This window comes from Sceloporus undulatus, chromosome 3, assembly GCF_019175285.1.
Source record: "Sceloporus undulatus isolate JIND9_A2432 ecotype Alabama chromosome 3, SceUnd_v1.1, whole genome shotgun sequence".
Classification (NCBI taxonomy): domain Eukaryota; kingdom Metazoa; phylum Chordata; class Lepidosauria; order Squamata; family Phrynosomatidae; genus Sceloporus; species Sceloporus undulatus.
In genome coordinates, this window is record NC_056524.1 from 97,318,961 (window position 1) to 97,334,816 (window position 15,856).

The 15,856-nt window shown below is 38.7% G+C and overlaps 1 protein-coding gene across 9 annotated transcripts in view; it reads right to left on the reverse strand.

The window, feature by feature from the left end:
* Positions 1-4,245: 4,245 nt before the first annotated feature.
* JADE3 (jade family PHD finger 3) overlaps positions 4,246-15,856 on the reverse strand; it is a 51,576-nt gene continuing 39,965 nt past the window's right edge. For 8 of the 9 annotated variants that reach the window (XM_042458074.1, XM_042458069.1, XM_042458066.1 and 5 more), the window contains 3 exons: positions 12,937-13,410; positions 10,390-10,507; positions 4,246-8,356 (listed from right to left, as the gene is read on the reverse strand). In XM_042458074.1, coding sequence (XP_042314008.1) covers positions 7,470-8,356; positions 10,390-10,507; positions 12,937-13,410 — 1,479 coding nt within the window. In that variant the 3' untranslated portion in view covers positions 4,246-7,469. The remainder of the gene's footprint in view (positions 8,357-10,389; positions 10,508-12,936; positions 13,411-15,856) is intronic. The other variant, XM_042458073.1, reaches the window with a different exon arrangement.

The window sequence follows — 15,856 nt, forward strand, 5'->3', positions numbered from 1 at the left end:
GATACTGCACTTAGGTAGGAAAAAAATGAAATGCATAAATATAAGATGGGGGGCACCTGGCTTACAGAGATTATGTGTGAAAGGAATCTAGGAGTCCAAGTAGACCACAAGTTGAACATGAGTCAACAATGTTATGTGGCAGCTAAAAAGGTCAATGCCGTTTTAGGCTACATCAATAGAAATATAGTGAATAGATCAAGGGAATAGTGCCACTTTATTCTGCCTTGGTCAGGCCTCACTGTGTCCAGTTCTGGGCACCACAATTTAAAAAGGATGTTGAGAAACTGAAGCGTGTCCAAAGGAGGGCGACCAAAATGGTGAAGGGTCTGGAAACTATGCCTTATGAGGAAAGACTTAGGGAGCTGGGTGTTAAGAGGTGATATGATAACCCTGTTTAAATATTTGAAGGGATGTCATATTGAGGAGGGAGCAAGCTTGTTGTCTGCTGCTGCAGAGACTAGGACCCAGAACAATGGATGCAAGCTCCAGGAAAAGAGATTCCACCTCAACATTCGGAGGAACTTCCTGACAGTAAGGGCTGTTCAGTGGAACACACTCCCTCGGAGTGTAGTGGAGTCTCCTTCTTTGGATGACTTTAAACAGAGGCTGGATGGCCATCTGTAGGGGTGCTTTGTGAATTCCTGCATGGCAGGGGGTTGAACTGGATGGCCCTTGCGATCTCTTCCAACTCTACCATTCTATGAATTCTATGATTCTAAAATTTACCAAGTCTTTAAAAAAGGGACGCCTGGCCAGCCTCCCTTTGCCTCCTCACCCTCTGGCCAGCTGGAAGTATTTTTGCAGTATGAGGATGAAGGAAGGCGGGAGTAGCATAGACTTTTGGTTTTGGGGTGCAGTAGCATGTCTGCAGTAAACAATGCAAAAAAGTGTGAGCTTGGAAATACATTCATCCCTCCATATTTGACGCTTTGCTATTTGCAAATTTGATTATTCACAGATTTGATTAATATGTTCTCTCTAGGAATCTCTAGGTCCTCTAGCGCAACTCTGTGGTCAACTTTAACTAACCTAGAGATTCCTAGAGTGAACACTCCACTAGGCATTTGTAGCTCCTCCAGTGGTCAGTGGTTCTATGGTCAGTGTCTGTCGGACGGTGACCACAAAGTTGCACTGGAGGACCTAGGTGTCCCCTCAGGTAAAAACATGGTGTTTTTGTTATTTGCGGTTCTTCCATATTCACAGGGTTCTTGTGCCCCTAACCCTAGCAAATATGGAGGGACAAGTGTAATAGGATTCTACACTTGCCAATTGTATCTGCCTACAGTAGGCTTCCTGGATCCCTTACTAAGCATGCATGAACAGTAAAAGAAAGAAATAAGATAAGTCTGCCTAATCAGCTATTCCCCGGCATTTAAAAAGAGGGGGGATAGATCTATAAATTTGGCTATCAAAATGGAAATTATAAGAGCTGGTGAAAGGAAGAAAACATCATCTCTGGATGAATTTTGAAAGAAGACTTCAGCTGGTTTCTAAAAGGTTCAAGATATTTTTGTTCACTTTTGTAAAAGTTTGCTGAAATGTATTGAAGTCCTCTTCTTTTTTTGTGGTGTAAGGACCTAGCTATTCTTTTTGTGTTATTTCTGATTCTGGTACTAAATTTTCTGTTAAACAAATAAAGCCCAGGAACACATCTCCTTTGTTAACTGAGGGCCAAAACACACTGCAGAAATCATCCAGTTTGAGGCCGCTTTAACTGCCCTGGGTCAATGCTAGGGAATCCTGGGAACTGTAGTTTTGTGAGATACTTAGCCTTCTCTGTCAGAGAGCTCTGGTGGCACAGTAAACAACAGTTCCCAGGATTCCCTAGCAGTGACCCATGGCATTTAAAGTGGTCTCAAACTGGATTATTTCTGCAAAGTGTTTTGGACCTGAGTTATACCAGGATTTGATTCTCAGCTCGGCCATGAAACTCACTGGCTGACCTTGGGCGAGTACACTCTCTCAGGGGAAGGCAATGACAAACTTTCTCTGAACAAATCTTGCTCCATGATAGGGTCTTGGCCTTAGGGTCACCATAAATTGAAAACAACTTGTAGGCACAAAGACAATCAGGTGAAACTGGCACAGAAAAGTTTACAAGAGTTCTTCTCCTCCCTCACTAAAGAAGTAGCCATTTCCTTTCCTTTCATAATCTCCTCCATTCCACTCCATTTTTACAGATTGAGGCAACTGCCTCACTTCTAAAGCTGGCCCTACTGGGATGCGATCTCCTCAAAGCACCCTATTATGATACACCACTCTCTTGACAAAATTAGGAACTTTAGTATACTCTGCTAACATATGTTGAAATATTACTTACAACACTTTGGTGCAATAGGCCAGGTAGGAAAAAACCCACAAGAGTTGCACAGAAAAGCCAAAATTCTAATGATTTGTTTCAGATTTTTCCTAATTTAAAAATTGGGGGAAGGGGAATACAAACAAGTAGTTTCTTCATGCACCACTGAACTGTAATACCACAATGCTATGCCTCAGCATCTCACTGCCCTTTGAACGCTCTAGTTAATTTGTTATACTACACATTTTCCCATTACAAGGATCCTGCCAGAGGTCAGGGACAGAGATGGGCAAAGGGGAAAAGGGCTAATAATTTATCTTTATGTCTGAACAAGGAATGTGGAAAGCTGTATCGGATTCACCCCTTTTCACTCGCTGCCCCTCACTCCTGGAACCTTCTTCCCCCATGAGCAAGGGCCATCACTTCTTTAACCAGCTTCAAAACAGAGTTGAAGACCATCCTCTTCAGATGTTCCCAGGCATTGCATAATTGTCGCTTGCTATTTGATGTTCTTTTGGTGCCTGTTTTATCAAACCATTTCCTGTATTGCTATGTATTTTTATGCATTAGCCTACTAGCCCCACCACCTTTCCCTTATCCTTTTATGTCATGTCTTTTTAGATTGCAAGCCTGAGGGCAAGCAACCAGGGAACCATCTAATTAAAAAAATTGTATGTACAGCGCTGTGTAAATTTACAGCGCTTTATAAATAAAGGTTAATAATAATAATATTAATGAGGACACTCCATGGATCCTAAAATCTGTGGATGCTCTAGTCTCATTATATACAACAGCATAGTAAAATGATGACCCTTATATAAAATAGCAAAATCAGGCTTTAGTTTTTGGAATTTATATATTTCTGGAATATTTTCAAGCCGCAGGTAGTTGAATCCATGAATACGGAGGGCTGACTGTAATTTATTTTCTTGTAAGACGAATGGTTCATGTTCTTGTTTCTGGAGCAGTAGAAAGCAAGCTTGCTGTCTTCTACATGACAACCCTTCAGATATTTAAAAATGGCAAATTGGAGATTTCTGCTGAGAGACAGGACTTTACCACAGGCTGCAATCTAATCCTATTAATACTGAAGAGCAGAGGTAGACGTGAAGCTTGGCTGGATTTCTGAATATCTATCATTCTTCTCAGGGTACAGCAAAGGCCAGTCTATTTAATATGACATTTTCACAGCCCAAATCAAGAATTTACACTATGCATGGTGCTCCACTGACAATCATGAAGACTGGATACCCCATTAAACACTCCAAAACAACAGAATAAGATTTGTGCACGAAATTCAGATTAGAACAGATGCTTTGATGCTAACACATCTTTTTTCTCTAGCCTATTCACTCCATGGCTCAGGTAAATACTGTATATAAACACTAGCGACAGCCTGCAAAATTTGTTCCCTCTATATCTCATGTTCAGGCTATGGATGCCTTTGCTTATGTATCTAAAATGGCACCCCCCTTGCACAAGGCAGATGCATCAGCAGGCCTGGAGGAATCCAAAGCTGGCAGAAGTCTAAAAATAATCTTGAGATCTCTACAATGGGAAAGACCATTCACTTTATCACAGTGTGGCTAGAAAACAAAACACTAGCAGGGAATAAGAACAGATGGAAAACTGAAAGAGGGTGTGCTGAAGGCTACATTGATTGTTTTGAATATTTCCAGGCCATGCTGGACATTTTAGTATTTCTGTAGACATCTGACCCTAATAAAAGGCAAATGCACATAGACATTTCCCATTTGAGAATTGTGTAAGTATTAGCAGTAGAGCTTAAAAGGTAAAATACCTCAAGCTTTGGGGTTGCAACTGTCTGCTCATGAATTTTAAAACATCTCATCATCACTGACTTTTGCATCAGGACATATAATCTTTGTTTTTAGTTCTTTATGGTAAAAAACAATGTAAAGAAAAATTGTCTCATTTTTAACACGCGTAGCAGTAACTAAGATAAAGAGATATCAAAACACAAGTGATCAATTAGTTGATATATTTCAGAACAATATCTGGCAGTATCAAAACCTTATTTGGCTACTTGAACCTGAAATAGGCAAACCAACTTCTCTTTTTGCTTTAGCTCAGGGGTAAGCAACTACCCGAGGTCTAGAATCCTAGGCAACAATGAAATCACAGGAGAAGGAAACAATCTAAAAATTTTATGGGGAGAATGTCTCTAGAGCATTTGCTGTCTGCCACTGGTGAATTGGATGCAACCGGGAACAGAACTAGGACCATCCCAATCCTGTATTTTTGCCCTGGCTTATTTTCAGTCCAGGAGATAAAACCTTTAAAACAGAAAGCAACTGAAGTCAATTGTAGTAAAGACATCAAAAAAGGGGGTGGGATAGTTTGTCAAAAATGGCCATGGGGAGTCACATGCAGTCCATTTGCATACTGCTTAGCAATAATAATTCTGTATGCATCTTTTAAAAAATGGTGCACTAATTACAGATTAATTTGTAGGCAATTCAAACCAAAATTATTTGTTGTGTGTGACTTTAACAAACTCAGTTCAACTAGTCTGTTCCTGGTCAGAATTCAAGGTGTTAATTATTACTTGTAAATCCCTAAAAGGTTTGCAGCAAGGTTATCTCAGCGACCTCCTCCTCCCTCCCTGCCTCCCCAATGCATGTTCTACATCTGAGGGTCTGCTTTTGTGTTTCACCACCTTTGGAGATATGCGCTTGATGGGAATCCAGTATCATCGAACGTTCTTGGTAGTGGCACCCACACTGTGGAAATCCCAACACAGATTTATACATTATCAAACTCCTACATGAAACATTTATTTCCACATTCATGTATATTCTCCTGTGTGCAACTTACACATACATGGCTGGATTATCCCATGTATTCTCAGTAGAGGAATTCTATGAGTCCTGAAAAGATTAAGAATACTCAACTCTTATCAAGAGTTGGTTTTGCAGTCTTCTCACAATATACCCTTCAAAAGATCACAATAAAGAAGGTATGGTTAACAGTTCCATAATTTAATGAAAAAGGTATTGTAAAAAGTGGACGTCTGAAAAAGACAGTCCATTTTTGAAAATTTGAATATATATATGTATATATATATTTAATATAAAGTAAAACAAGAGAACAAATTAGGTTAAGAGGTAATACTTCAAAGTTAGCCACTGAACACACTGTAAAAATCTAGCAAATATACTTTGGAGAATGATACTTGAAAGCTATGTAGCCAAAGCCTCCTTCATGTATCTATTAAAATCATTTAAAACTAACAAAACAAAAACTATTGCCTGAACTTATATATTTTAATCATCACTATTAGATTAGCAAATCTTGCTGAAGCACCATTTTCCAGCTTTTAACTTGTCCTCATACCACTGAGTATAAAAACATGATTGTGTTTTCTCCTGGCCAATGAAATAATTGTTCCCAGGTTCAACTGTGTTTGATTTCACAACCAGGAGAAGTGTTAATAATAAATATATGTTAAAAAGAGAACTAGAACCAATGTATAGATAATGATCAGCACCATTCTGAATGGCTCACAACTTAAAGACAAACCATTTTTTTCAACAAACTTTTAAAAAACTTTTTAAAAACTACTGCATATTTACACCAAAGAAAATCTTAAAATAAATCTCTTCCAAAAAAGAACAAAACATAAAAAGGAGCAAATAAACATTAAGAATGCCTAAAGTGAAGTACTGTATCTAGAAATGTGAAATTTTCTTTTACATCCTTCAACGTTTTCTCTTCAAGAATGTATTCTTTCCAGATAAATGCAACAGTATTAATGTTTTAAAGGAAAACATCTTTTATGTTACCCATTAGAACTCAAATTTACCTCATTTATGTTTGCATCATATAATGCATTTTATCAACAAAGGAAACTGCGATGATTGTATTAATGAACTTATTTTTGAACAAATTGTTTAAGAAAAAAGATGTGTTGAAAAGAACAAGAGTATTACTTGCATGAAGCTGGTGTGTGCGTTTTAAAACATCTACTACAAAGCTTTTTTTAAAAAAAATCTAGTTAAACAATAAAGTGGCCCAAACAGTTTTCAAGCTATTATCAATAAAAATATTTCATTTTACCATTTTTGACTGTTTAAGCAGCAAATTGCTCTTTATGCATACAATGATTTTTCACATTTTGGCTCAGAAATTTGCTGAAATATTTGCTAGCTGAAAAAAAAAGTATGTTTTAGGTTGAAGGGGAAATGCAGATGATTTTATGGGACCAAGATTTTTTAAAAGCCTTCTGAGTTTACAAGGAAGAATCTAGCATCACCGGTGATTGCCTGAATATGTTAGAGATTAAGTACATCTAGTATTAAACATTATGCACATAGCCATGTGTTGGCTGGCTGAGTAAAATATTTTACAAGTGCAACCCACAACAAGCTATTATGTACACAGGGATTTAAAAACGATTTAGAAATAGCAGAGGTTAAAGTATTATTTACAGAATAAAGCAAATGGCGACAGTGAAGAGAAACAAGTTAGTAATGGGGGGAAATCTAGAGGTCAGTGTGTTTGGCAGCATTGACTGTGAAGTTTATAAACGTTCCTCTGTAAATTAGGAGAAGCAATTACTTATGCCCAACATTACTTTGAGGCACGTCCCACTGAGTTAAAATAGGCCTTACCTCCAAGTATTCAGGATCAGACTGTTCCTTCTTGAGAACATGATTTCTGCCTAGTAGTCACATACCTTCCGTTTCAAAACAACAACAACATTTGCAGAAACACCCCAATTTTAAACACATATTTGCACACTTGTACAATCTCCCAACACTGCGTAAGTGTTCTAATGAAGTGAGATTCTATTAGCGCTGCAAAGAGTATTGTCTCCTCCTTTTTTTGGAGATTGTCAGAGAATGATAGAATGGCTTTTAAAACACCTGTTCAGCAGAACAAGATCAGCATATTACATACATTCTGTAAAAGGAAGCAGACATATAAAACCATTTCTGGAAGTGACAATGAACATAATGACCTTGGAAAACCCCAATTAACAATCTTCACAAAAGGACAAACCAATTAACTGTTTGGAAAAAGCCTCCTGGTCATTTGCTTGGGAGCCCTGCACATGTGTTCAGGAACCTGCAGATCTCCAAGATCTGTGTCTCTTCTCTTGGATACATAAAGGCCAAGCTATTCCACAGTGCCAGAAGTTTTCTAATCAGCTTTGTATTGAACTGTGAGAAATTAAATTTCTTTTATTTCTATTGTGACAGTCTCTACTGAAGTCTTTACTTGGGCTCGCTTGCTCTGAGCCGCTTTTTCTCAGTCTGATCTGTCCTTTATTCCCATCACCCTCAGCTTCAGAGTCACTGAGTTCTAAGTCAGGGCAATACCCATCATTGTCCTGGTAGGGAGCACTCCCCATCTGGTATTCCAGAGTCTGTTTGCCCCATGAACGTTCTCTCAATGAAAATCTCCTTGAGGGCTTCTCACAACACCTGAGATCTTCTGTGGTCCTCACTAAACTGTTGGTGGCTTCTTTGAAGGACCTGCTAAAGTGTTCTATTGTGGATTTTTTAAAGCTGCTCTGGCTTGACAAGTGGACTGATTGTTGCTCATACGTTGTTTGACTAGAGCTATCTCGCTGAATGACATCTCCAACTCGACTCATTAAGCCATTAGACTTTACTTGTTTGGAGTTCTGCTGGATCTTTCCATTCCCAATGGCAGATTGTCCATGCAGTGCAGCTTGAAGTGCTAAGGGTTTGCCAGACGATTGCCCACGATGGAGGTCTATTGAATGTGCAGGTCTAGAATCCTTTGTTTCATTCCTGGACTTCACAATCCCTCCCAGTAAGCCATTACTTCTATTTTCATGCTGAAACTTTGAGTAGGATTTCACATTTGAAGAAAAAGTCTCCTTGGATAGTGCAACACCTTTTCTGCTACAAAAGGTGGCATTGTTGTCAGGGGAAAGCAGTTTGTTACCAGATTTCAAGTTATTTTTGGAATCCCCCAATGTTGATTTTGGCATCTTTAGCTTCAAGGTAATTCTAGGAGGTGGATAAAACAGTGTGTTCTCTAGTGCAGTTGTCAGAGAATGGCCTAAAAAATTGGAGGCAGGGAGAAGACATATTTTAGAGGCAAATTTCATTTTGTGAGTAGATACAAAAAAGCCACAATAGACCATCATAATTTAGCAACTTGCTTTACCAAACAATTTATAATAAAGTTTGCCATTCATGATAGTGCCTTTTACATACTCTCCTCAAATTAAATTCAAAGGTAGTCTTAAACTTTTTTAAAAAAACGACAACAACCCTTCTATGGATCTATATTCAAGGTTCTATACTTTTTGAAAGCCAAGTAACACAAAAGTTACAAACATACTGATGTGAAAAGACTAATGTGTTTGTAATGATTGTATACTCTAAGAACATGGTCTCTCTAGGCCCACAGAGCCTTGTCAATCTGGCTTGCAGTCTCCCTTTTGTTTGCCAGTTATCATCATTTTGTTGTTGTCGTTTGCCTTGGTGACCCTGTGGATGAGACATCTCAATGACTCCCTGTCCTCTACTATTCTGTTTGCGTCCTGAAATTTATACCTGTGACCCCCCCCCCCCCCTTAATTGAGCATCCATCTAGCTTATGGGCTTTGCCTAGCTGGAAGCAGCCTCAACTTGATCATCTTGGCTTCCAAGGAGATTTGGCTGATCACAGTATCCTCAGCACAGTTCTCCAGCACCACATCTCAAATACATTGATGCTCTTCCTATCCACTTTCTTCACTATCCAGCTTTTGCATCCATACATGGTGAAGGGGAATGTGATGGCTTGGACAATTCTAACTTTAGTGTTCATTGCAGATCTTTACTCTTTAGGATTTTGTCTAGTTCTTTCATAGCTGCGCTTCCTATTCCTAATCTTCGTCTGACTTCTTGACTGCAGTCTCCATTCTGATCAATGCTTAATCCTAAGTAAGGGAACTCACTGCCACCTGTCCGTTCCGTGACACTATGGCTTTAAACTCCTTTGTCTCCACTAGTAACAGCAAAGCCTGCTAGCACTGGAGTTGCTCTGCTGTCCACTAGGTCCAACTGTTTTTCTCTCCCTTGCCATGCATGCTAAGTATGGCCAGCTGAGTCCAGCAGCCTGTGAGGAATGTTGCTCTCCCTAGAAATGACTGCAACTGCAAATGCTTTGGGTAAAATGAGAGGCTCTGTTGCTAGTGGAAGAAATTCCTTTTTCCTCTCTCCACTATTGTTCCCTTTCTATCCCTTCTCCACCAGGTTTGGGGAAAGCAAAAAAGAGCAGCTTCCAGCAAATTTTCTCTTCACAAATTCCACACGCTGAAGGAAAAGGTAGTAAAATGAAGTACAGAATGTGATTTTACCCCCTCCTCCTACACTTATCTCATGTTTCCTTCTTTGCCCCCAGTTTCTTTTCTTTTCATCCTGTACTATTAGCAATTATTTCCCTCCTCCATTTTCACACAGTATCTCTTTCTCATTTGCCTGGTCACCTTGATAGAATCCCATCTGAAGGCAATCAGAGCTGCTTTCTCCTTCTGTCAATATAGTTGTACTGAAAGGGAGGCTGTTGATTTAGGATGATCTTTGAATAGTTATACATTTTGGGAAGGGAGTGTAAGTTAAATGATGTCAAAGGATTAAAGTATGTCAAATTTTGAAGATGAGACAAGCTGGCTTGGTAGGTAATTAATTTAGATAATTAATTTTGAAGAATAACAGAAGAGGATCTGTATGAGGGCGAGAGAGGGAAATGAAGAAAATGTAGAAAGAGAGGAATAAAGAGTGGGGGTCTGATAATTAATTCTCAAGAGATTGCTCTCCATTCTCACTCTTCTTCTAGTTTATTCTGATTATTGATGTAACACATACAGATTTACTGCAGTGTAAAAATTTCAATGACTACAGCCCATTCCATTGTACTTGAGACATTATCAGGCCATATATGTATGTATATATATGTCTGCACTATACACGTGCCTTGAAGATGCTGACTATACAGACAAGGTAAACGGGAAGTGCAGAAGGCACTAACACACAGTACACAAAGTCTAGAGAGCCCTAACAGACAATAACAGACAATTACTGTGTCTCTCATGCATTCATTACCTGCAGCGATTTCCTGATTAATAAGCTGGACTTGCAAATTGAAAACTTGCTCATGTGCTTTGCTGTGAGAAAGTTTTAACTTCTCTCTTCTGCTCACCATGTAGCAAAGATTCCTTACCTGCAGAGGAAAAAGAAAAAGAAAAATCCCATACAGTCAAATGTTTGTACCAGATTTTTAGAACTATTTGAGATAACATTCAATTAAAAATCACAGGCTTCCTTAGAAACTGCAGTTATAATTATTTAAAAACAGGGAATTAAACATCCAAAATGAGATGCAAATATAGCATGCATATATAATTGTCTGCTAGAAGAAACATTTGAGAACTCAATGCTTCATAAGACAGGATGGGAAGGAGAACTTTCCCTTTCAATTGATAGTAAGACCTGGGAAAATATATGGACACATTTACCATTTAAAACTAGGTCCATTGCCATTAAAGAGAATACTATAAAGTTGGTCCATCAATGGTACCTCACGCCATTCAAATTGGCTCGTATATCTATCAATGCTAATCCAAAATGCTGAAGGGGTTGTGAAGGTAGGGGAATCTTTGTGCCTATCTGGCTGGATTGTCCCTTAGTGCATGAGTATTGGACATAAATTTTACAACTGATCTTCAAGATCACTAAACACAGTATACAATTATTACAATTCCTGCTCCTGTTCTATGAATGAAAATAAAGCCCTGCAGCATAAAGAACTTATTAGTTTGCTTCTGGCTGTTACCAGGCTTGAGAGAGCCAAGAACTGGAAAACTGGAAAGTTGAATATTGCAGGATGGTGGACTAGACTCTGGGACTTGTAGTTAATAGAGAAAATGGCAGATAATAATAACAGTGAGAGGCTTACACTCTGGATTGACCTTTCATAAGATTTGGCACCCATTTATTGAATACATCTAGCAAGATTTAGTCTCTAGACATCCCCCAATTTTAGCTAAATTTTTATGGAAAGATGTCTTTCAGGATCCCTGAATACAGTATACCTTTTATCTATAATTTGCAGGGCCTTATCTGGGTTATTGTCTTTATTTATTGTTGTTTTGGTGTACTGTTTGTTGTCATGTTTTGTTTTAGAATGTATTAATACAAAATTATGTAAAAAAATCAGATGCAAATGCTTGTGCCTAAATAAAAAAAAGCAAATACCCAGGTGTATCCAATAGCACACAAATACATTTAGAATCATAGAATCATGAGTTGTAAGAGACCGCAAGGGCCATCCAGTCCAACCCCCTGCCATGCAGGAAATCCAAATCAAAGCCCCGACAGATGGCCATCCAGCCTCCGTCTGAAGACCTCCAAGGAAGGAGACTCCACTACACCTCTGAGGAGTTTGTCCACTGTCGAACAGCCCTTACTGTCATTTCTCCCTCCACATTTGTGGATTTCACTTTGTGGATTTGATTATTCACAGATTTTATTAATTGTTCTCTCTAGGAATACTAGGTCCTCTCTGACCAAAAGTTGCACTGAAGGACCTAGAGATTCCTAGAGAGAACATTCCACTAGCCATTTGTAGCGTCTCCACTGCAATTCTATGGTCAATGTCTGGCAGATGTTGACCACAGAATTGTACTGGAAGACCTAGAGATTCCTAGAGAGGTGTTTTCTCAGGTAAAAACATAGTGTTTGTTATTTGTGGTTTTTCCACATTCACGGGGGTCCTGTGCCATCCTGCAAAAACCTCTTTTCTACATTTTGTTTTAACAGAATGGTGCCAGGACAGAGTACTATAATAATTTCAGAAATCATGCTATTGAATTAATGGCGTCTATCAGTCTTTATGCATATGTTATATTGGGGTTTTTTACATTCCAGAAGTCTCCTCATCCACTTCTCTTTTAACTTTTTAAAAATCCAACACATTTCAACTAACTGTTATCCTTCTTAACTGTTGTCCCTCTAACTGATGTCTTTTTGAATCATGTAAAATGTTCTTCTGAACACTTAAAAATATACAATGTACAATGAAATGATTGGGGCTATTGGTTTCCAAGGCTAGGCCAGCCCTTTCCATTTATTAGTGGTGGCCAGCTGCTAAATTCTTAACTTCATTATTAGGGTAGCAAAATAGAAATAGGCTTGATAAATCTTATGCCTTCCTTATTATCAATAGGTTGTGGTATTCCACCCCAAGCATAGAAAATGAAATGATAATTCTAATAATGGTAGACCCAAACATCTCTGATTTTGGATAGTTATCAGTGTTGTAAGTGAGGGACAATTTCATGGTGGGCCATCAGGGGAGCAGTATCATGGTCACTAGGAAGTGATCTACAATCTCTTCTTCCATGCAAGTTCAGCAGGATAGCATGCCAGACCTTAAGTATTCTCAGATATTAGCAGGTCCAATTTTTACACAGGTGGCACCAACATGTAGTCTCCCAGATGTCTCACAGTTTTGCAGTAGTAGCAGGATATTTCCCATTTCTAATTGATACTACCTCTTTCTTTTTGCCATCACTTCCCAGTGTAAATTCAACCCTTCATTTTCTTTCTAGCTTCCAGTTGTGCTGGCTTTCTTTCTAAGAATATCCTTACCCTCTCTAGATCTTGCCTCAGGTGCATGAACATCCTCATTCGAGTATGAATGCTATCTTCTTTTGGCTGAATCAAGCCATTTTCTTCATCCTCCTTGGGAGGAAATAAGGGTTTATTCAAGTTACTTTTCCGCTTTAGTTTCCAGTAATTATAGATCAAGTCCACAGTGAGTTTGGGGAGGCCAAGCTCTGCTGCAACGTCATCTATTCTCACAAGAGAATAGAACTCCTCCTCCAGTTCCCGGAGCTTCTGAGCACGCAAACTGGTCTTCTCGCTCTCTGTCTGCTTTTGGTCTATAGTGTTCTTGGGGTTGACATCTGTCTCAGGCACAAGGCCCTGCTTATTTTTACTATGTTTGAGACAATATGACTTGAATTTGACTTCATCACCATCATCCAGGATTGTTTTCATCTCTAGGCTATGCTCAAAGGCACATGTGACATGAAAGGCAGTAATGCAGCTCTTCACAGAGCACTGTTGAGCAAACAAAACCACCATCAGTCAGAAGAAAATTTACCAAAAGTAACTTAGAAGCTTCACATACTTTTATTACATGTGTGCATGCACATCTAATTTTACCAGTTACATGAAAACCCACTGGGTGACTCTGGGCAAGTCACTCTCTCTCAGCCTCAGGGGAAGGCAATGGCAACCCCTCTCTGAGGGAAACTTGCCAAGAAAAACCTGTGGGGTTGTGGTTAAGTCGGAAAGGACTTGAAGGCACACAACAAAAAACTTGGAAGACATTTGTTTGATTTCACATTTGTAATTCACAAGCTGAGGGTCTGAATGGTAACATTCAGACAACAATCAGGTCAATCCTGAATCAATAAAGCTTCTTCAGAGATACATTTATGGAAAGTAAGAGTCTGAAGTTTAAGCAAAATGTCTTATGTTAATTTCACCAGTTACACTTACACACTTTGAAAAGACAAAACTCAGTTCAATAACTTCTAATTTAAAAACACAAACCATTCAACAAGAGGACTTCCTGTATTTATCCAGAACATCTGAATCCCAAAGAAATTACCTAGTAGCTGACAAATGCTTGGTTAATTTTCATCCTTAGCAATGTCATGTGGATGCATTTGCACCAAAACCACATAACTAAAACTAAATAACTACAAGGTGGGCAAAGCATGCTCTTGCAGATATTGCTGGACTACAACTCCCAGCATTCCTTACCACGGGCTATACTGACCAGGGAACTGCAGTCCAACAACATCTGGAAGACTGCACTTTGTCCACTTAGCCATGTCACCTGCAGCAGGTATGGATCAGAGCCTGGATATAATTCATTAAATATATATATAAAGATTCTAAATTCATTATTTAAATAATTAAATGCCACAACCTTTATTGACTAATATTTCATGTTACAGTATTTTGATTTGTTATTTAGGAGGACTGTATACATTCAATGATCTGATGTTTTTTTTAAAAAAATAAATAAATCTGAGTATGTTACCAGTGAGTTATGAACAACTAACATGAGTAATTTGCCTAGTATGTCAATAAATTAATCTCCACCAGCAAATTAGCTTAGTGCTGATAATAGATGTCCAGCTTCCTGAGAGATGCACAGTTTAATTACAACACAAGCCTGTATGTAGAGCTTTAAAACACTACTTCAGGAATCTTTAAAAGAATTGTCCAAAGTAGTTCACTCCTATTATTCCCCTTTTGCTGTCAAGAAGGTGAAGGAATTGTATAAATTCATGGCTGGGGAGAGATTTAAAATGAGGACCCTGCTGTGATAAGGAAGACTGAGCTGTCACTGTCAGTTGTCAGCATCCAGTTTAGCTAGGAAATCCATACTTCAAGTCAAAGACAAAGGAGTTCAGTTCCATGACTAAACAGTCATGACAGTCGCTATTCTGAAAAGCATTTAGTTTTATGGCTCTCTGTGTGGTGCAGCAAACACATATCTGCATCCTGGGATCATGATTCCCCTGTTCACCCATGTATAGAAATGTGGAATGCAAGGAGGCAGGGTTGTCGGAGCAGTTTAAAACTTCTCTACAGACCTCCAAGGCTAGCAGAATGTTTGGCAGGAAAGTCAAGCTTATATTTTTACTTCTTTTCTTTGATACCCTTCACCTAAACAGATTGCTGTAACCAGGTCCATTTGCTTTGATATCAATTCCTCTTGCACATGCCTGTACACACACACACATCCAAAGGTGCAGAAGCTTACTTAAGAGCTCTAAGAATTATGGAGAAGTAATGCTTCTCCATAAAAGCTTAGTGAATGGCTAAAAGTATAAACTTGATTTTCCAAGACAACCTGATGCCTTTCTCTCACCCTCAGCTTTATGGTACCTCATTTAAATATCTGTAAATTTCCTGCAGTCTTCTCTGTGGGGAATTCAAAAGATATAACTACCAACCACATGAGCTAATTTTTATATTTTGAGCTGACTTCATTTTTTCTGCACCAAATATGCAACCATCTGGCTAAATGACTGAAAGTATAAACTTACTGAAAATTATACATGATCTCCATGCTAAGCAGAAATCTCCTCAGCATCTCTGAAGAACCCCAACAGGATAGTTCTAATTAGTATTGATTTAAGCAAGCAGAGAGAGATGTACACCAATATCCATTTTTAATTCATGGAAACATTCAATCAAAGCTTATCTGTGAGTGGCTAAACAAACAAACTGTTGATACGTGACTTTAAAAAAAGGTTGCATGAAGCCTTCTTTCTTTTGCTGGAAGTAACATTCCTACTGCTTAAAACGATTTTCTCAAAAAGATGCTGGAGAAAACCAATTTCCATTCAGCTAGGATCCTGTTGGTAACTTACACTAGAAGTCTCACGTACATTGGAGTAATTCTTCAAGAGAGCCAGCATTGGCATAATGGCTGAGTGTTGAACTATGACTGGAGACTAGGGTTCAATTCCCAGCTCAGCCA